At 40.6% G+C, this 22,763-nt stretch overlaps 2 protein-coding genes across 5 annotated transcripts in view; both read right to left on the minus strand.

Moving 5' to 3' along the window:
- Positions 1-374: 374 nt before the first annotated feature.
- Positions 375-6,678, minus strand: asun (integrator complex subunit 13 asun). Its single transcript, XM_076204462.1, has 2 exons — positions 6,381-6,678; positions 375-2,347 (listed from the first exon to the last, which is right to left on the minus strand). The coding sequence occupies exons 1-2, from the start codon at positions 6,575-6,577 to the stop codon at positions 457-459; spliced, it is 2,088 nt and encodes a 695-aa protein (XP_076060577.1). The 5' UTR covers positions 6,578-6,678; the 3' UTR covers positions 375-456.
- Positions 6,679-13,721: 7,043 nt separating this feature from the next.
- LOC143036761 (transcription initiation factor TFIID subunit 4-like) overlaps positions 13,722-22,763 on the minus strand; it is a 46,734-nt gene continuing 37,692 nt past the window's right edge. For all 4 annotated transcript variants that reach the window (XM_076204468.1, XM_076204467.1, XM_076204466.1 and 1 more), the window contains 7 exons: positions 22,386-22,615; positions 22,050-22,243; positions 19,518-19,648; positions 17,949-18,131; positions 16,973-17,086; positions 16,047-16,082; positions 13,722-15,168 (listed from right to left, as the gene is read on the minus strand). In XM_076204468.1, coding sequence (XP_076060583.1) covers positions 15,055-15,168; positions 16,047-16,082; positions 16,973-17,086; positions 17,949-18,131; positions 19,518-19,648; positions 22,050-22,243; positions 22,386-22,615 — 1,002 coding nt within the window. In that variant the 3' untranslated portion in view covers positions 13,722-15,054. The remainder of the gene's footprint in view (positions 15,169-16,046; positions 16,083-16,972; positions 17,087-17,948; positions 18,132-19,517; positions 19,649-22,049; positions 22,244-22,385; positions 22,616-22,763) is intronic.

Consider the following 22,763-nt stretch of genomic DNA (forward strand, 5'->3'; position numbering starts at 1 on the left):
TCACACATCTATTTTCACAATAACTGCTTTGCTTGTTCACTACTTAATTGCCCAGGGTCACTGATGGAGTCTTGCTGTAAATTTGCTAATAGTTGGGGCAGTGACAACATCCTCAGGAAGTGCATTCCATAAATTCACAACCCATACACTAAATAAATTTACTCAAACTAGTTTTCCAGTGCCCCCATTTACTTAGTTTGCATGCATTGGATCATGTACTGGTTTCAACTCCATAAAAATCATATAGTCAGTACCCTGTATGGGGCTTCACACTACCATCTATCTTCTAGCTCCGAGTGAAAAACACTTTTTCTTCACAGCAGAATAGTAAACTGAAATTAATTTTCTAAGGAATTGAGTTTGGAATAAAAAATAATTTTGTATAAAGATACTTTAATGAATTCCTCATTATAAACTAGAATATATAAAATTTCTTAATTTCTACTCATAAGACTACTACTGTGCTGAAGATTTCTTTCTTGTTACATTTTCTTGTTCTTTCTCTTTCTCTTTATAGAAATTGACATACAGTTTTGTACAATTGTTCTCACTCTTCATTCTTCCCTGAAACTCCATGCACCTTTTGGACTGCTCTGAGGTGACTTTGTTCTCCCATAGTGCTAAGAGGTTAGTGTTAGCCCTTCCCATTGGATTAAGTGGCGGTGGAACCGTTTTCCTTCTCTTGGCATCAGGTACAGCAAGATCTGATGGCGTATGCTTAGTCCCTCCTCCCAGGTTGAATTCTGCCTTTTCCTGTTCTGTCATGTAATTGTAATTATCTAATTCCTTGAGAGCTTGATCAATGTCCACCTTATCATCATGTTTGTACTCAGGAGGTGCACTTTTATTATGGCAGTCTAGAAAACATTCCAAAACTTTTTCGTGTTCAGGAGAAAGGAGGTACAGTCGGAGGAATTGTTCCATCTCTGTCCACACTGCTCTATACTGGTCTTCCCTCTTCATACCCTTGCCTCGTTGTCCTGTCATGGGTAATGGCAAAGGTTCACCACGTGCTTCCATGTTCATCAAACACATGATAACTTGTTTACATTCAACAACCTCATTTTCTGTCAATGTTTCCTTGAGCATAAGTGTCCCAAGAGGTTCTATTTGTGGTCCTAGATTAAATAGGGAGGTTGCTGACAAGGTGATAGGCCAATACTTGTTGTGTCTCGACAACTGCTTACGAGCCTGCTCCAGGGGATTTGATCCTTCCTCTCCTTCCTCAAGATTATGATGAGGAGAGGGAGCAAGTCTGTTGGCTTTAATGAGTTCACCAAAATCTGGAATCCTATAATCTGTGACACGACCCCCACATCCTTCACTTATGGACGGTGGGTCCTCCAGAATACTACGAGCAATATACAAGGTGTGTATAAATATATCACCTCCATGACAAGCTAGCATGTGAGATATTACTTTACTACCAGACTTGCGGGGCATTTCTAACATGACCCAGCGACCATTAAGCAAGAAATTGGTCAAACAAGAGGAAGGACGACTGTTGACATCCACAGATGTAATACGATAAGCAGAGGAGCAATGCTGAAGTTCAAGGCTTGTATTACTCCTGGGTGTACACCACTTCAATGTGACTGTCTCATAATCTGTCCCTTCGCGCGTTGTCTTTAAGTGAGCCGTTTCAGATGGAATACCACGGAGGATTGCTGCATGTGCCGCAGCAGGATGAAACAACTCTACATCATAGTTAGCCGATGAACTTGCATTTTGTTCTTCCTTCATGGGAATACCAGTGACCGTAGTTGAAGCAAGATCATAATGTCTTAAAACCATATTGCAGAGTTTGGATGCAAGGCTTTGACCACAGTGAGCATTGTATAATTCTGATGACATGATGGTAGAGATGTCATGTCGCACTCTGCCAGGTAAGGGACACGTCACATCCAGAGGCCATATGTTTAGTAGCACCAAGTCACAATGGTTTATGGCCATCAAGTTATCTGTGGAAGCTGCATTCTTGTTCATCTGAGTCAATATTTCATGAAACTTGTCTTTAATTCTGCTAACCTCATCTTCATCATCAAATCTGGAAATCAAAATGATCCTACCTCTGTTCAAAACTTTAGTTGCAGTTTCTGTGAGAGCAGTCCTCTTCTCATGCTGTACAGCAGAAGGTTCTGTTAGAACCTCAATAGCAGCCCGCAAGCCTTTGAGCACATCGTTCTTACCACCACTGGCAACTTTAATGGGGTTTAGGGTCATGAAGGAAGCAGTAAGGTTGTTGATGCTTTGATCCTCAAGATTCCAAGATCCAAGTTTGTGAACTGACTTGTCATATGATACAAACCGAATAAGTCGAGTTCCAGGAAATATGTCCCAAACAATCCTGCAAGTAAAGGAAATAAAAACACCATTCAGTAATTTACAACCAAGCACTTCAAAACATAGGTTTAAAAATTCTTATCCACACATAAATACTGCATAAAATGCATGATCTAACACCCAATTGACCTGAGTCAAGCAACATTTTTTATGACTGAATAGGGACACATCTTTAAAATATAAAAATAGACATATGAAAAAAATAAAATAAACTAAAATACTACTACTACTACTACTAATAATAATAAAAATCAAAATAATAATAAAAAATAGGATTAAATATCTTATTTGTTACTCAGATATGGATCAATGAAGCTTATAACCAAATGTTCAAACAGCCACAATGTTTGAATTAGAAAAAAAAAAAATAATAATAATAATAATGATTATCTAATCTCTTCTTGTCTCCCTTGCAAGAATTTTCACTTTTATTTATTTATTTATTTTTTTTTTTAGATGGCTTATTTCTCTTAAGTAATTACTTTCAATAGAAAATCATGTCAAACAAATAATAACCCTAATGTTTATGACAAAATACAAAGCATCTGATAAGAAAAGTAGAATGGAAGCACCTTTTGGATGCCAAAGTGGAGGGTGACTAGAACACAAAGGAGGAGCATGCTCACAGGAGACTTTTTGGTCCGTAACTAAGTTGGATGTGATAAAAAAATATATATTAATAAAATAAATAAATTAAATAAATAGATGATGATAAATAATAATAAAAAACAGATAATTAATAAAATCTTATAATAATTATAATAAAAGATAAACATAAGTAATAATAAATACATACATACATACCAAGGGCTTTTCCTCCCTTACAAGGGAGTTAGCCAAAGTCAAAGGCATAAATCCACTCCCACCCATTTCATCCCCACATACTCCACTCCCATCCACCACCCCTCCCTCCCTCTTTTCTTACCTCCTCCTGGATGATGGGTCATCCCTGCATCTTGCTAATTGCCATGGTTCAGAAACAATGCAGCAAGACACAGCACATCCACAGCAAGGCTGCTTCATTAAATTGACAACCCCCCTCTCTGTCCCCCTCATGCAGAAAAAGAGAAGACTTGGAGAAATCCCTTCAGGCTGTGTCAAATTATTTTTTCAAACATACTCACTCACCCCCCATCCCCACCCACCCCCTTCCATGCATCACAGCATCATCCATACACAACCATTCTCCACTCACCCCTATCTTCCATCTTCTTCCTTCCTTACTCAACAGACATTCCCCTCTTTCCCAATGCCCCTTTTACCCCAGCCATCCATCCGTCACATCCTTGGTCATTCCCTCATGTTCACTATTTCTACCTCTGCCTTCCACACCTCTATTTTCAATTCATAAATAAATAAATAAATAATAATAAATAAATAAAATAGATGGTAGGCATTACAGCATATTCCTTAGGTGTTTATCTAAACATCTTAAAACTTTGAACTGTGCTACATTGCATTGCCTCTATGGGAAGTTTATTCCATTCATTTACTATGTGGCTGTTGAAGTTGTTTCTACCCATTTCCAAATCAAATTTACTTCCTAACAGAGACCATTATTTCTTGTCTGATTTGCATTCAGTGTGAAAATTTTGCACTTTTGTTGTCAATTCCCTTGAGAATTTTGAAGACCTGTACCAAATCACCCCTACAGTACATACTCTATATGGTCCTTGCCCTTGTCTGCATGTCTTGTATGTGGAAAAGTAAAAATCAACTGATAAGATCTAGTTGGGAAAGACTCAAAAATACAACTACTAAGATAGAGAAATGTTGAATAACCATAATTAATTTTCATAGCTAATGCCACCTAGTGCCATGGCTACAATCGAGTTCCCTTCAAGCGAGCAAAATTAGCTGGACTTGCACACACCTCTTCCAGGTGTTTTCTATGACAATCAGTACCTGAGGAAATGTTTTATATTCTTACATACAAATTATGCTTGGGCTTTTATGGATCTGGAAAAGGCTTATGATAGGGTAGACAGAAAGGCACTGTGGGAGGTTTTGTGGATATACAGGATAGGAGTAAAGCTTCTAGGAGCTGTCAAGAGTTTTTATGAGAGTAGTAGAGCTTGTGTCAGGATTAGAAATGGAGAGAGTGAATGGTTCGAGGTAAAGGTGGGACTTCGTCAAGGATGCGTTATGTCGCCCTGGCTGTTCAACTTATACATGGATGGGGTAGTGCGAGAGGTAAATGCAAGGGTGGTGGGTCAGGGATTGGAGATGGTTAAAGAAAATGGAGAAAAGTGGAAGGTGAGCCAGCTGTTCTTTGCGGACAACACTGCGCTTGTGGCAGGATCGGAGGAGGGATTGAGGAAGTTGGTGACAGAGTTTGGGAGAGTGTGTGATAGAAGAAAGCTGAAGATAAATGTGGGTAAAGTAAGGTGATGAGATATACACGGGGTGAAAGTGGCAGTAGACTGGAAGTGAGCATTAAGGGAGAGCGACTGGAGGAGGTGGATAGTTTTAGATACTTGGGTGCAAATGTGGCAGGAAAAGGTGGAGTGAAGGTGGAGGTAGAATGTAGATTGAGAGAAGTGAGTAAATGCCTTGGGGGATTAAAAAGTGTAATGAGGAATAGGCATTTGGGAATGGATGCTAAGAGGAGACTGTATGAAGGAGTGATTGTGCCAACAGCACTGTATGGGGCAGAAACATGGAACATAAGACAGGAAGAGAGAAGGAGTTTGAATGTGTTTGAGATGAGGTGTCTGAGAAGTATGATGGGGGCTACTAGGCTAGATAGAGTGAGAAATGAGGAGGTGAGGAGAAGAAAGGGGTGGAAAGGGAGTTGGAAGATAGGGTTGATGAAAGAGTATTAGGATGGTTTGGACACATGGAAAGAATAAGTGAAGAAAGACAAGTAAAAGAGGTATAGAAAGCAGATGTGGAGGGAGTGAACAGGAGGGGACATCCTAGGATGAGGTGGATGGATGGGGTGAAGGGGGTTTTGGGGAAGAGGGGAATGTCTGTTGAGGAAGGACGGGAGAGGACAGAAGACAGGGGTGAATGGAGAATGGTTGTATATGGATGATGATGTGATGCATGAGGTGGAATGGGTGGGGGGTGAGGCAGTATGTGTGAGCAAAATTTGACACAGCCCGAAGGGAATTTCTCCCTGTCTTCTCATTTTATGCATGGGGGAATGGAGAGGGGGGGGGGGGTCACTGATTTAATGAAGTGGCCCTGCTGTGGATGTGCTGTGTCTTGTGTCTAGGGCAGTGGACAAGGTGCAGGGATGACCCGTCATCCGGGAGGTGCCAAGATGAGAGGGAGGGTGGAGGGGTGTGGAGTGTATTCAGGGATGGAATGGGTGGGAATGATTTTTGCCTTTTCCTTTTTGGCTACCTCCCTTGTAAGGGGGAAAAAGCCTTGGTATATATATGTATGTACAAATTATGCAGCTATTGTAGATTACTACAAAGCCACAAATTAGTAAATATGCATGTTCAAAGAAGTTATATAGCCCTAAAGCCACTATGTTTTTACAAAGTTCCTTTTGATGATCTTGCTCTCCATTCTGCCGCCTCCAATATAGCTTTCACATCAAATTGTTCATATTTTGTCACAAATAGGAAACTATATTTTCTTCACAAGATAATATAATTCTATAAGATTATGAGGTATTATTCCAGTATCATGTAAACACATTTTTCATTTATTTCGTTTATTCATTCTAAAAATATATTTTTTATGGAATAATTTCATTAGGTTAGGTTAGGATAGATTAGGACCTATTGGACAATGTAAACTTCATGTTAAATATCTGTGCTTGAATGATTCTGGAATTTTACCGATTATATACTTTTATAACTTTATCAGTATTAATCATTAATTTGACAGGAGAATCTACTGATGAGTCCAGCTAACAAGTTCAGGTAAACAATAAGAATACGACAAACTATAACAACTTTACAGTTACACTACCCATGTTTTTAAATATCTGACTTTTTTCAATTAGCAAGTACAAATTGAATCACAACCATGAAATCTTATTACAAAATTCTACCAATATGGCTGATTATGTTGATTACCTGCAGTATTCTGTGACCGCTTCAACTGCACACGTCCATAAACTTTTCATGACAGGCTGAAGCGGAATGAGGTTCAGGGGCTGGTTGTTCCTGTTCTTGTTGAAACTGTCCATTTCTAACTTGACCCCTGACATGGAGGATAAATTTGATGAGTGGTCAAGGACAAACACAGTCTTATGGCTCGAAGGATAAGCCATTTTCAACGTTTGTAGTGGACCTCAGTCCCACTTCTTCCCTCGAAACGGAGCAACTTGTTAGTCTGTTTGTTTACATTTGTAAGAAGCCGCTACAGTGCTATCAAATGGTCTGGGATGTCGTATGTTTTTGACATATAATAACTGTCATTTATTGAAACTACTTCATAGTCATTTTTCATTCAAAATTCTAAACAATTACTCAAAATTTCTGGATAGATCCTTATAATGCGCACCGTGACAATTTACACGATTGTATGAAAAAGAAAGCTTATCAGCAATCCTGGTTGCTGTTTGGACGTGGAGATAATCTTCATGATTTAGTTTCCGCTATCCATCAAGGGCTTAGTTGCGTAGGACTACATACAATTTAATTGTGACAGCATTAAGAACAGAATGAAAATATGAAATATCACATTAATCATTGAAGAATAAGGGCAGCAGGTTATAGTGCCTGAGGTACACAGAGGTGTTTGTCTTGGGTGCACATGTACTGTATGCTGTGTAAATTGGTGATTTGTATATATATTTTAAGTCTTGCAATAATGTCACTAACGGCCCTCAAAGGAAGTGACACTCAGAATTGGTACATCTTCATCATTCAGGTCGTTCTAGTTGCTGATAACTCGGAGGGGGAAGAGGATTTCATGTGACCTTGTGATAATTCCCAATTCCTTGTCTTGGAGTAGGTGCCCTCTGGCATTAGAGTGTAGGAGATGTAGGCTACAGAGACAATAGGGGTTAACGAGTCCTTTAGTAAGTTACAGCTACCTTACATGCAGCTGAGGCATGCATTTATACTACAGGTTGGGTTGAGCCAGGTCAGCCAGTTCTAGTTGAGTAGACTCATGAGAGGAGTTCATCTAATGAATTTTTGTAAATCTGCATGTGTGACGCCTGGTCTGATGATCCTAAATTGAGCTTATTTTAGGGATTCTCTGGGACTGGTGTGTTCTGAGTCTGACACAGAAGACTGTCTTCTCATATTGGTATACTGTGCAGTCTGAGGGAAATGCGGGGTCGTCCTGCTTGCAGTTGTCTGTCTAGCATGTCCAAAGTGTTTGCAGTTGAAACAGCAATTAATGTGGGTGTGGATAGCATTTCTCTAATTCATATCTTGAATAATTTACAGTCAAATCAATTGGAGGTTGTGGTTGGTTGAAGGTCACTTTTAAGGTTGAGGTATTGCTTTTGAACAGTTAATGGTTTTCTGAACTTGGCACACATTTATTACTCTTGGTCATCTCACTATTCTTTCCATTACTTTTTCCTCTGTGTGATATCGTAGAGGCGGCATGCAGACTACTCTTATACTGGGCTTAAAAGTTCTATATGGTATTGTTTGGACTGGGGTGCCTGGCAGGGCTGTTAGGGTTTTGACTGTCATAATGTACTTGATTCTAGATATATTGTAAGATTGTCTTCTTGGTATCACATATAAGGGGGGTCACACATTGGTTTTCAAATTTGTTGTATACTTCCATTGTACATTTCCTTGTTATGGAGTTATTGCTGATAGATTTCAGATCCAAAAATCTTGGATAATCCAAATCCAGGTCCACTTTATCTTCGTAGGGGTCTGTTAGACTGGTAGTCTGCCCCACGTTGGGCAGCCAGTTAGGCTGACTGAAGGCAAACTCTAGTGGAGGTAGAGTTGGTTTTATTTAGCAATGAAATGTTGGGCTCCAGTGGGAAGAGGGGAACGAGACGGTGAGGGAGGTGATGACTGTGTTTCACGTCGTGTCCCTGGGCGATCTGCTTGCGAGGGAGTAAAAGGGAGTGGGGGGTGGGAAGGAAACGAGAAACGAGGAGCAGCGAGCTATGCTCATGTATGCTTCTTCGAGGGTATCTGAATCTTCGGCGTCCGTCATGACCTGTGTTCCTAATTGGTGTGAGGTCATGTGTGCTGCATGGAGAAGTCAGAGGCGAAACGCTCTGACACCGGTGACTCACAAAGACAGAGGTTGTGTTTTCCTCAATGGATCCAGTTGTTCATCACGTGGCTGGTCGAGGTGTGGTTAGTCATGGCTGGCCGATTTTTCTTCAAAGGGGTTTTGTGGTGGTCACATGGTAGACCCTAGCGCTGGTTAGTCATTCTGGGGCCCCACGAGGGATTTCCTTGGGAGGCCTCGGAGGTCAAATGTCGTGGGCAGAGAAGAGGTTAGGACGGGAGTGATGAGGTGAGGAGGGAAGTGAGGAGAGAAATGAGGACTACTTCTAACAGGGTCAAATTGATTAGAAGAGCTGCGTAGGTTCGGGAATGCAACATCTCTTTGTGGGATCAGAGTTGCAGTTGTGATACTTAGGTATGCTGATGATGCCAATGGTGGTGGATATTACCCTCTGTGGAGAAGGTAGATAGTTGTTCTAGTGTCACCATTGTAGATCATTCTTGAGTTCGAGGATGGGCCCCTTCGCTTTGCTCACTGGTAAGTGCTACAGGGTGGGGCGGGAGTGCAATAGAGGGACTTTGGTTATGTGAAGCCTGTTGCTCCTGTGCTTTTGCTGTTTTGTTATTATTGTAAGTATTCTTGTAGCATTATGGGTGACCATGCTAGAGGCAGCTCTCCAGTATGGTTAGGTGTAGGAAGACCATGTTTTGGACATATTTTCTAGCCCCTTCCCCTTGTGGGGTGAGCACAGGCTTGGTGTGGGGATGCTGGATTGCTACTGACCCAGGCTGTGGGCAGGTGGCCCTTCATCCAAAGGAGCAAAGATAAAAAGGACAACAAATGGGTGTTGGATGGGTGAAAGGTTGGTGTATGTCTTAGCTGTTCATCCCTTACAAGGGGGAAGGGCATTTTGATGTATAGAGTGTTCTGGGATCTTTTGTGAATCTGTGGGATTCCTATGAAGATTATTGACTTGATGTCTGGGTTATACTCTGGGACATAGTGCTGTTAAGTATAGAGGATGCATGTCAAGATTCTTTCCTGTTGATTCAGGAGAGAGACAAGGATGTGTCCTCACCCACATCACTTTTGAAAACCTACATGGACTGGGTATTGGACAGACTTGTTGACTTCTTGCAGAACATCTATTGGCAACACTAAGGTCACTGACTTTGTCTTTGCTGATGATACTGTCCTTCTTGTGGAGTTTTGATTCTGGTTGCTGCCATCAAGTCACTGTACAGGAAGAGGTGACCGCTCAGCCTCCAGGTCTCCTAGACCAAGACCAAGGTCCAGGCATTTGGGGACTTACTGGATGACACAGTTCAGTCTGTGTATGCATGTAGTTGAGGACATTGATGTTTTGGAAAGATTTGCACACCTTGGTAGTGTAGTGCATGAGTGGGTCACGTCACACTAAACCAAAGTACGTGGCATAGTCAATATTTATGAAGGAGGACTAAGATCCAAAGCTTAGTCACTTGTACTCCTGGTCTTGCTAGGGTCAGTCTTAGGCCTGTTGCCATCATAATTTGTGAATGTAAACTCTTGCTATACAGTACTGTATGAATATGTGGCATGTTTCCCTGATGTTGGTCACACTCGTATGGTTGTCTCCTTTAGAGACAAATCTTGGAGATGAAGGGAACACCCACAGAACTCATGGCTTTGGCATTGATCAAACCTGCTTAGATGGGAAGGGTAGCAGCATGGGAGCTTCCTCAGAGATAATGGGGACTGGTGATGGTGTGCGAGTGAAACTATGCACTCCTTGGGATGTGCTCCCAATGATGATGATGACTGCTGAGGTGTGGGCCAAGGGAGCACATAGGTTCTAGTATTCAGAGGGCTGTGGGTGTAGCAGGGGAGTAGGCTTGACATCCAGTCATTTGCTCTGTATGAAGTCCTGATATAAGTTCCGTGATTGTTTACCTGCTCCCCATCTCGTGTGGGATAGTAGTTTCAAAAGACCATAAGTTCAGAGGCAGAATGTTTTTATTTGTTTGAAGAGGGGAGTCTAGGTGAGGCTGTTGTCAAAAACCAGGCTCAGAAATTGTGGCAAATGGGAGGGTAGTTTCTTGTCATGAGATGGCAATGTCTTCGTTCTTTGGTGCCGTTTCAAAACAATTGTGTAGATGTGAAGACAGCCATGGCCCATGGATTGTTTTTAGATGACTTGTCGAGTGTTGCTCCCATTAACCTTATTACGCGTTTAGTATTGATAAAAGAAATGGGTAATAGTATGTTACTGGCAATTGAGGAGGCATTGAAAGGGTGGATGCCGCCTTTTGAGCTACCTTGTTTGTAGGTAGGATACAAGAAGTAGCATTCTAGTTGCCATGGAAGTTAAAACAAGACATTTTCTTCTAGGATCTTAAAGACAGTTTGTAAGTATAACTGGGTGATAACTGTTTGGATTTAAGATAATCATGACTCAAACCTGAAGGGATTAATCATTCTGTTGTCCCAGTTCCCTCTTGCAGGAGACACATGGTTCTCAGGTAATTGACAACAACCATCAGACAGGCCCATAGGTAACTCATGAAGAAATACCTTGTTGTCTAGGGATAATTAGTGTACAGCAGTGTAGGATAAGGTGCTCAGTGACCTCTGTGTGATGGTTGTATCTAGAGTAGTTTAATTCTGTGCTGGTACAGTCTTTAACTAAATGATGTCCTAAACAGAAGCATGCCATAGGCCTTGTGCTCCAAGTAGTTTGCTCAGGGGGTGTCATATGTCTCGAGCCATTCTGCCAAACAAACTTTAATACATGCCTCTCTCTCTCTTATTTCCCATGCTCATTGGCACACATTTCTCACCTTCTAGGGGAACCATTGGAAACATAGTTGAGTGTGGTTCTTATAAATTGTTTGTAGATGGTAATTAGTGTCCTATTATCCAAAGCCTGTGCTTGCAATTGATCTTAATAGGTTCGTTTTCAGTCAGATCTTTGATGTGGGCTGAAGATCACATGAGTATTCAATCCAGCCTAGAATTTTTGGTTCTTTGGTTTCATCCACCCCCCCTCCATTCATTCACTTATTGTTGTCTCAAGTGAGCTATGTTGCTAATGATTTCTAGGGTGAGGTTTCCATTCTGTTATGTCCAAGTCATTGTTCTAGTTAGTCAAAGTATTTGTCTTTAGTTTGGGTGTTCTTAACTGTTACCTTGTGGTTGCTGTGCTGGTTTATCACCATCAGGTTACCTGCTTAGGCAAGTAGTTTGGTATATTCAGGACCTGATGCTGGGAAATCACTTGTGAAGAAGTCAAAAAGATAGATTATTGCTTCTTGGAAGATGCCACTGTAGTCTTTATGTCATCAAGTTTAGTAACTTTGGGTTATTCTGCACTACCAGCTAAGAAGTTAACAGTTTTGTCATTGTGAATATTTGTCTTAAGGATCTTTTATGATATATATCTGTGAACTTTATCAATACATTGGCTACATCTATAACTACTGCAACCATTCTTTCTGGAGGTTTCTTGTCGAATCCATGCACCTGATGTACGATGATGCATCACAATGCTCACATAAAATAGTCATAGCTGTATTACTCATTCTTTCAATCTGGATGACCACAGAAAATATGATCAGACCAATTCACCTAATATGAGGGTCACTGCAACAACTACAAAATTGACACAATGCTGATACCAGCACTGGCACCTCATGATGCCTACATAGGCATCATTGTGTGGAAGGGATTAAGTGAGGTTTGGGAGCTGTGTGCTAATGGAAAGTCCCTTGAATCCATGTTGGCTTGGAGAGGATACCTTTGTTGCATTTCTTTCTGCTACTCATCTTTCTAACAGCTTCGATATGGTGGTTAGTGGCGAGATTGGTTTGTAGGATGTAGGGTTTTCAAGTGGTATATTTGGTTTCAACATGGGTATTAAGTGGGCTCTTCCCCATTTTGTTGGAATTTTATTGTACAACCAAAAGTGGTTGAAGACATGATTTATGGCAGCAGCCTGGGAATAAATAAGAAACACAAGTGAGTAGTACATTTTATAAAATTATTCCCTTTGTAGATGATACACCTTAGTTTGTATTAAAAGATTTGGGTGTGGCCTAACCTCTGACAAAATGAACACTAGAGTGAGTGAGAGATGTCTTCATTTTTCTAATCTGACTAGTTACAGTCTACTTGCACGGGTCTCGGCATTTTTCGTCCAACTTACCAATAGATTTCATTACAAAAGTAAATAGTACTCTTCTATGCATAACACAGAGATGAAATTTAGATTAATGCTTTCAAGTACATAAAATGTAAAATATCTCTTTACAAGCAACCATGTGATTTATTAAATCTTACTACAATTTACACAAATCTAAAATCAAATCATATATGAAAATGTACAAAATAGTATGGAAGAAAGAAAATAAAAAATAAAAAAGCTTCAAACAAACTAATACTTGGTTGGTGAGATGATGTGTAAATAGACTACAAAGATAGTTACAATTATATAGTGATAAAAAAAATTACATCTCTAGGCAGGAAAAGAAAATATTACAATAGTGTGGATATTAAACCTGAATCCTGGACCATCAGATAGCAACTGTGTTCTTGTGAGCAGATTCCAATGAGGCAACTGAGGACCTGTGGGAAACCATCCATAGCAGTCAACCAAGGAGCAAATTGACAAACCCAGTACTGTCTTCCTCGAAGCAATCACGATGCCGTTTCTTTAGAAATGGTCACCAGATGTATGGTACCCGATACTGTATGATGGTAGGCGATCAAAACTTTTGTAAACAAGGAACTGGAAATTGTGAACCCAGATTCAGTGTGACTGGGAGTAATGACGAAGTGTGAGGAGGCAGTGTAAGTGATTCGTAATTGCCACCAGGAATCAGCAACTATCAGTCTTCCTCGTATCCCATTATGCTTCAAACTTCCACTCTCATCAAGGGGGGGAAGGGAGAATAGAAAGGAAAAGAAAAGTGGTACATGAGAGGCAAATGGAGGGAGCTACAACTAAGGCTAAAAATGTCACGGTGGTGCAACCAAATGTGCGTATTCCTTGGCTTTTGCTTGTTATCCCACGCACATATCCTTGGGGGGGGTCTGTGTGATGTGTGACACCAGACTGTTTGCTCTTCCAAGCCTTGTCCTCCACACCCCTCTGTAACCCTGGACAAGCTTCATGGTTCTACAAAGGGATTCTCTTTCTCCAAATGCTCCAATGTTCACCATGAAAATAAATTTTCTTTTTCACGACAAGAATGTAGGATTTGGGTAAAACTCAGAAGAAAATTAAGCTCATTCATTACTTATATGTTATTTCACATCACTTCAAAGAATTTATATAAAAGGCTATTGCAAAAAAATAGTGGATTTGCCGTTAACATAAATCGCTAAAGACATAAAACTCTTATGTAGCCGTTCCATGAAGTTTGTTTCCATGTTCTCACTTCTCTCGCTTTGGCATATTTTACTCCATCAAGGCAATATGTGACACTCATACTACACTAGCAACCTTTTATAAATAAGATATTTTTCTCTGTGCTAGGTCAGCTGTTCTCAACCAACCAGCCAGCCACCTTATAAACCGCTCACATTTTTACACAAGTAACACAACAACAGAATGACTTAACTCCTTAAAAACTGTACACTATCTACATCACCTATGTATCAAACTCTCTTTCCCGGGAGATATACACTGATAGGGGGTGTCCATACCTAAATAAAAAGGATCGTACTCCCTAGGATAGACAATAAATTTATTACATTCATGCAGTAGATACTGACAGTTTGCTGTAAATGGGTATTTCATTTCCTTTACATCAGTTGTACATCACTGGTGTGAATAATATAAATCTGTACAAGGCAGGCCATGAAGGGATGCTCATCTGACTACCTGCCATCACATAAACAAGGAGAGAGATAGAGAGAAAAAAAAACACATATAAATAAAAATAAAATGAAAAAATAAATGAACATAAAAATAAAGGCATTCCTATAGCTCTGAACTCTACTGGGTCCACAACAGAGAGGTGCCCAAATCATTCTGGACTGATACCAGATCAACAAGCCTTCCGAGCTCTAAAAAAAAGAGCCCAACATTTCACGAGGCTGGAGAGGGAGGAATGGGAAGGGGAGTAGTCCGACAGGAGGAATCATACTAATCACATCTGAAGACAAGTGCATAGTCTGTTTACTATGTCAGTGCCACCTGCTTGAAACAACAGAGGCCGGGGTAGGTTAGTGGGTGAGTGGAAAAGGGGGGCTGCACCCGGGCACCTCAATACCCACATAGGGGCCACACCTAGTACGTCATGCAGGTCATCCAGGAGCAAAGATAAATAAATTCACAAATACATAACAGCCATCTCCATGGACTCCTCTGCAAAACTGGATACTTTTTTTTTATTTGACAATAGTAGGGAGAAGAACCCTCCTTTGTCTGTGGCAGACCTCAAGGCTTTCCTTTTTGCTGTCTTCAAGTCCTCTTTTGTAGCCATCACATTCCCCTTCAGCAAGTCATGTCGCTGGGTAGGCCATCAGAAAACAACTTAAAGGTCTTAGGTAGGCGTGAGCCAAGAGGCTGTAAGAAGAGACATAGTACCTTCCCTAAACCAAACACTACTTTAGATACGACTTATAAAGCAGAGTCGATTTATTGGTCTCTTTTTCTTGCTCCATAATGAAAAGCAAGTCCCTGAGGTTCACTCGCTTGATTCTCGGTCGAAGAGGCATCTGAAACGACAATTAACAGTTCATTACACTTATGACAAAAGCACAATAAATACAGAAGACAGAGTGTACCTGCAATAAATGCATAAAGGTACAAATAAGTGCTCATTCAATCTACATATAAAACCCATCCATCCATATGCCAAGGGCTACCCCCTCCCCCATTTCCAGGGAGGTAGCCAAAGTCAAAAAGGCATATACCCACTCGCACCCATTTCACTCCTATCCACCACCCTTCCCCCCCTCATCTTAGCTCCTCAGGGATGAAAAGTACATATATACATACACCAAAGACTTTTTCCCCCTTATAAGGGAGGTAGCCAAAAAACATAGGCATAAAACCCACTCCCACCCATTCCATGCCTAACATACTCCACTCCACTGCACCCTCTTCCCTCCATCTTATCTGGGCACCTCACCTACTCATATAGAAGCTTGAATGCCCTTACCAACTTTCCTCCTATCCCATAGATCTGTAGCACCTACCACAATGCCATTTATCCTACTTAATCTTAAATTTGTTTATGGTTCCACCTTGAGTTATGTCATTTGAGCTGTTCTACTAGATGCAGAGTAACAGGAACTCTTGAAGAGGTGTGTGGAAGAAAGTTATATTTGAACAAAAGGAAGATTGTTTTAGTTACATCTTTCAGAAATGAATCACTGGAGGTGTGCAACCACAAGTGCTTTTGGATATAGCAAAGTGGAAGGAAGAGTAAAGAAAAAATAATAATAAATAAATAAATCAATCAATAAATCAATGAATCAATAAATGAAAAATGAATAAAAATAAGTAAACAAATAAATACAAAATAAAAATACACACCAAACATAAAATCTTTAAAAACTAATTATAACTTTTGATTTTGTTATCAACTTACTTGTTTGTGTGTGAAAGTTCCACTGAATGTGCTCCCCTGCAAACAGAAAACCATAAATTAGTCATTTCAACCAGGTTAAATACATACACAGCAAAGGGCCTAGGCTGAATCAACACCCCCCCCCATACCCACGTAACTTTTTACTCTCCCATCTTATCACCTTGTACGGTCATCCTTGTCCTTCCCCCCACCCACACCACACCACTTATGAATTTGTGAAAGATACTGATGAACAGAACCGTGTTCAGGGTTCAATCAATCTATCTGCTACCCCGATTCCCTCCTCCACAAGGCCTTTAGTCCCCATTTTGGCTCACAGGTCACTCAAGGATTTTTATTCTTATTTTTTTTTTTTTAAGCTGTCTGGAGTGCGAGACCACATCCATAAGGAACCATTTATTGTCCTTTTTATTCCTGTTTCCCTTCATTACTCAGTTAAGAGGCAATGAAGCAAGAGAGGAACTCCAGAGCAGGACTCAGTGGACAAAACTGGGTAATTACCCCTCCACTGCTACATTAAATGACAATCATCTCCCTTCGTCCACTCAAGAATTTCCACAGCAGAGAAGATATGCCTTAATGGCACTTTAATTCCTTATTCATTAACTCAACAGTCTTTACCCATGGCTCCCTTCACCCCATCCATCCATTCCATTCCATTTATCCACCCCTACTTATTTTTAAGTCTGTCTTTTCTCCTTCCCCACAAATGCTAAAACCATCCCAATACTCTACAATCTCCACATTTGCTACCTCTTTTCATACCCTCTCTCTGCCTTACCACCTCATTCCTGATTATATTTGTAATCCCCAACTTACTTTTAAAACACTTCATCTCAAATGCATTTAGGCACCCCCTCAATGGCCCCCTAAATCTCTGCCCCAAACAGAGAGATACTCTCTCTCGTGGGAGTGTCGTTACTTACATCTTCCATGTTGGAGAGGTCTAGCTTGGGTCTTTTCTTGGGGCTCTGTAGTGCCTTCAGCGCCGTCATATTCGCATCCCGTTGCCGCATTTCCTCCATCTCCACTCTTTGTAGCTGTGAACACAACTTGGATTAGTCAAACCTCCTTGAACATTTCATCATCACAGAAAATTGGAATATGATGATAATGAATCAATCCATCTGTTGACCCAGGTTTCTCTTGTTGTAGATAGACCCACAGCTCCCAAGTAACGAACAACTGCCATTGGCAGGGTTTGTAGGTCACTTGAGGAAGAAATATAGTGTTGCTGTCTAAGGAGAGTTAATGTGGGGCAGTGTAGGATGAGGTGCTTTGTGTCCTCTGTGTGATGGTTGCATCTTGGACGCTTTAAATCTGTGGCCAGACCTATTCTGTCTTAACCTATTCAATACAAGTCAAATATTTGAGCACAAATTAGCTGCCTGGTCAACGATGCATCACAATATGTGCATTACAAACTAAAAAGTTACAACTGTTATACTTGTTCTCTTTCACCCAGACTGTTTGTAACCACAGAAAACACAAGCAAGCCTCACAACGTGTACACAGGCGTCATTGTATTCAAAGGGTTAAAAGCTGGAAGATGTCTTGAAATCAAGTGTCCTAATTTGGTTCTTGTTTCTCAAAGTGCTTGTTTTGTCATCTGGGTGCAATTGTGTTTTTGTTTGGTTGTATTCTAGGGTACATATGTAAATTGTTGTATATGTCCGAGTAGTATGCTGCTTCACTTCCATGAGTATATGATCTGCCCCCTGAATACATCTGAAGAGAAATACAACTTTGTGAGAATTAAACACCATCAGGGCTAACTTTGGGGTAATTCATTCCAAACTCTAGTACTGAAAGGAAGGAAGGAAGGAAAGAAAAAGGAAAAAGGAAGAAAGAAAGAAAAAGAAAAGAAAAGAAAAAAATCCCTGACATAATTGAGATGCATACCTCCTTTGCCTTGGCTTTCAGTTTTGCCTGTTCAGGATCTTCGGTCTTGCTTCTTGATTTGGCTGCTCTCATCAACATTTCTCTCTCCTGTTCATCTTTTCTCTTTTTCTCTAACTTGTCTAGTTCTTCTAAAAAACGAAGCTGACCTTTGACATCCTGTGTTACTTCATACCGCGCTTCACTCTGCAGTGGGAGAAGATCACATTAATTAAATAATATTCCTAAAGCGGTCCATTTTATACATTACTGAAGAGGCATGAAACAAAAATACATTATATGCCTGCATTATCTGGAAATGTCCCAGGTAACCATTCCACCATCTCATAATCACAAAGGTTACCTTGAGTTTCAATAACAATGGCTGTTGGGGTCTCCCACAGACCCAACTGTACAGAAACTGACCATTGTCTACTGTATTAGTATAGGAATGTTTATAAGTCACTAGCTTATAGTGACTTCTTAGCATCACTGTATCATCTATACACAGCCATTCTTCACTCAACCCTGTCCCCTGCCATCTTTCTTCCTTGCTAAATTCCTCTCTTGCTCAAAGCCCCTTTTGCCACATCCATCCATCCATCTCACCCTCAGTCATCCCCTCAACTTAACTCCATCCACCTCTGCCTTCCACACCTCTTTTGCTAATCTTCCTTCACTCATTCTTTCCATATGTCCTAACCATCCCAATGCTCTTTCATCAGCCGTATCTGCTATCTCCTGTTCCACCCTGGCTCTCCTCATTAACCACTCTATACAATGGACATTGTCCATTTTGGGCATTTGTATGGCCTAGGTTTGTTTCTGTTACTGGCTTGCAGAAGATACAAGAGGGCAGATAAAATGACAATGGTATAAGATGAAAGGACGTTGAAATATTGTGAAGTGTGAGCTTTGAGCCTCTTCCAGACAACCAAGTACTAGCTCCTTAACCCCTTCACTACGGGCCAAAATCTCGTGGACAGCATTAGCTGCCAGACGTGCGATGTTGCGTCATAATACTGGCATTATAAAAAATAAAGTTACTGCTTATATAGCTTGTTCTCTTTCACCCGTGAATTTTGATAACCATAGAAAATATGATGAAGCCGGTTTACAGAGTATGGGGATCACGCAGGTATGAATACAAAAAATATAATCAAGATGCCGACATCGGCATCCTCGCGTACCCACTTGCTCCTCATGGTGCCTACGTAGGCGTCATCGTATCAAAGCGGTTAAGGCTGTGCCTTTAGGTGCCGTTAGAGTGGTGATGAGCTTCTTAGATCAACAATCTGGCTTGTGAAACTTGTTCTGTTCAATACTTGGTCCACCCGGGTAGGTTACTCATACATGGTTCAAAAATGCATGAAGCAAATTGGGAAAATCAAGGGAATGTAATACATACTGATATGAGCAAAATAGGGCTGGGAAGACTTAACAAAGAATCCTTAATGTTCCCACATTATTACCTTTTCCTTCTTTTACTTGGTCTTGCAACTATACCAAGATCTTAAAAATTAACTTGCAAGCCAGAAAAGGAAGTAGCACACTTCAGCTATCATGGCTCTGACAAAACTACTTAAAACTTACCTTTATGATATCTAATCTATGTTCTGCAATAACTGCTAATTTTTCTACAAGAGTCTTCAATCTCTCTTGTGTCGCATGGGAAATCAAAGCTGTGACATCTTTTGGTGGCTCTTCTAACCCATACCCTGCAGCTGCAAAATATAAAATAATACCAATGTTATATATTCTAATTAAGCAAATCATAGCTAACACAAGCTAACCTTCTTTTCGTGGGACAACAAAATAATAACATAATTTTAAATTGCAACAATCTAATTTTCACATTACTTTATGGTTTGTTTTCACTTCTGTAACTTATTTTACTGCCATAAAAGCATATTTAACTGCAACACTACTTACATACATACATAAACCATGGACTTTTTCCCCCTTACAAGGAAGGTAGCCAAAGTCAAAAGGCATAATTTCACTCCCTCCCTCCCTCTCATCTTGGCTCCTCCTGGATGACAGGTCATCCCTGCATCTCACCCATTGCCCTGGGTCAGAAGCAATACAACAAGAGACAGCACATCCACAGCAAGGCCATTTCATTTAATCAATGAGCAACCCCCCTCTCCATCCCTTCATGTAGTAACATTAAAGGTATGGAGAAATCCCTTAGGGCTGCATCAAAATAGCATTCACACACAAACACTCCCTTCCATGCATCACAGTATCATCCATACACAGCCATTCTCCACTCACCCCTATCTTCTGCCTTCTCCCTTCTTTTCTCAACTGACATCCCTTCTTGCTCAACACCCCTTTTACCCCATCCATCCATCTCATCCTTGGTCATCCCTTCATGTTCACTCCATCTGCCTCTTGCCTTCCAAACCTCTTCTACTAATCTTTCCTCACTCATTCTTTCCATATGTCCAAACCATCCCAATACTGTTTCATCAATCCTATCACCTATCTCCTTTTCCACCTCCACTCTCCTCCTCACCTCCTTGTTTCTCACTCTATCCAATGTTGTAACTCCTACCATAATTCTCAGACATTTCACCTCAAACACATTTAAACTCCTCTCTTATGCTCCATGTCTCTGCCCCATACAGTGCTATTGGTACAATCACCCCTTTATACAATCTCCTCTTCGCACCCATTCCCAAATATCTATTTCTCATTACACTTTTTAATCGCCCAAGGCAAATTTCCATACATGTAATTAACTTATTTCTATGTTAATACATACAGATAATACATTAAAATACATATATACATACATATACAAAAGGCTTTTGTTCCCCCTTATAAGGGAGGTAGCCAAAAAACAAAGGCATAAAAAACCACTCCCACCCATTCCATCCCTATCATACTCCACTCCCCTCCACCCTCTTCCCTCCCTCTTGGCACCTCCTGGAAATAACAACCACTATATTATCAAGCCATCTTGACTAATTTCCTTCATTGTGTCTATTTTCATTCATCCTTTATACTTTCTTTCGGGAAGTTGTACTATTCACCAAACGAATCTGGACAAGGTGGGACCTGGAGCCAAAGGCCTTCAGATGTGACTTGCCCTGAAGATACAGACAATTATCTTCCTCCACAACAATCTGTACTACCCGCCAGTCCACACGAGACTGTCTGCCCAAAACTTCACAGGGCTTGGTGCCAGGAAGGACTCAAACTGCTTCCACTCTTGTCCCCCAAGTAGTGACACAGAACTGCTCAGACAGCAAGCATCCCTTGACACTTGACTCACAAACATACATATACATATACCAAGGCTTTTTCCCCCTTACAAGGGAGGTAGCCAAAAAGGAAAAGGCATAAAATCATTCCCACCCATTCCATCCCTGAATACACTCCACACCCCTCCACCCTCCCTCTTATCTTAGCACCTCCTGGATGATGGGTCATCCCTGCACCTCCAACCTCCCATTCAATGTAGTGGTAAGATGAGAACCATATAAAATGCTAAAATTGTTGCATGCAACAAGTGTGTATATAAGCAAACACATTAAGCAGCATCCATTGCACATCTGTAGCACAGTGGGACCAATAATGTGGAAATATGGTCATGCAAGACAGACAGCAACTGCCAATTTTCAAAACTTGTCATCCTTCTCGATCCAATCCGGAGATACAGCCCTGAGGAGCTGACACCCAGCCTTCAGACCACGTCCAAGATCTCTGGCAACTTCATCTGCATTTTACACATAGAGAGCTGACAGCTAGTGACTGCTCTCCTCTCCATATCACTTTCAGCCAGTGACACAGAAACAGTCTCACACTGATACAACACAGACAACAGTTCAAAGATGCTTCCCAAAGAGATTTGTGGGAGGTTCTGAAGACCACTGCCAGCCACTATACCAATGCGTGTTTTCCATTTAGTGGAAATTGAGGCAATGATTGATTGACTGACAAACAACATACAATTAACATAACACTAATCCTGACATTCCCAAACATTTCTTTCATTCTCACTTAAGTAATTATGACTACATTTATACTATCTATTACCAGCCTTACAATATCAAACTAAAGGTTAGAGCACAATTTGCTTAATCATTCTCTTTATATGCTCTTTAGGTACCTTACCCATTTGTTTTATCCGATTCTGTAGGGGTCCTTGAAGTAGAAAGTGCTCATCCTTGCAAGATCTGATCTGCGTCCCAACAAAACAAGTTGAATCTAAAATTCTCTGTGATTCTTCTCCAAGATTGACCCCACCCATTGCAGCAACATCGTTGATGTCATCATCTGCTACACTGCTCGACGATATAGTACTACTACTGCAAATAGATATAAATATGAAAAACAAATATAGATAAAAAAAAGAGGAATACATTTAAATGCATTACCCAGAAGTGGCTACATATCTTTTCAGATAATTTCCTATTGCAAAACACAATGAGAATGACTCAATAAACTTACGTATATGAAGCGAAAACTTTCTCTTTGCTTTTATCTTTGGTGATTATTGGCTTTGGCTGCGTCGTTGTGACTCTGTTGGTTGTGGTGACTGGTGTGGCTGGGGTTGTGGTAACAGTGGGGGTTGTCTGTTGCGTGGTAGTACTACTGGAATTTGTTGTCGCAGTGCCTACACTTTGCTGTGATCTAACTGTTGTTACAACAGTTTTGCTGGTTTGTAACCGAAGATGTTGCTAAAATAAGATAGAGATGAGGTTATGCCAAAAACAAGGGTGCAGAGTATAAAAAGCACTACAAATGCAATAAAGTTTACAACAGTTATCACAATGATTATCGTAATATGTACACACCAAAGAACCCTTTCCCCCCTTGTAGGTTGGC

This window comes from Oratosquilla oratoria, chromosome 21, assembly GCF_046742065.1.
Source record: "Oratosquilla oratoria isolate Oo_2021 chromosome 21, ASM4674206v1, whole genome shotgun sequence".
In the NCBI taxonomy this organism is placed as follows: Eukaryota; Metazoa; Arthropoda; class Malacostraca; order Stomatopoda; family Squillidae; genus Oratosquilla; species Oratosquilla oratoria.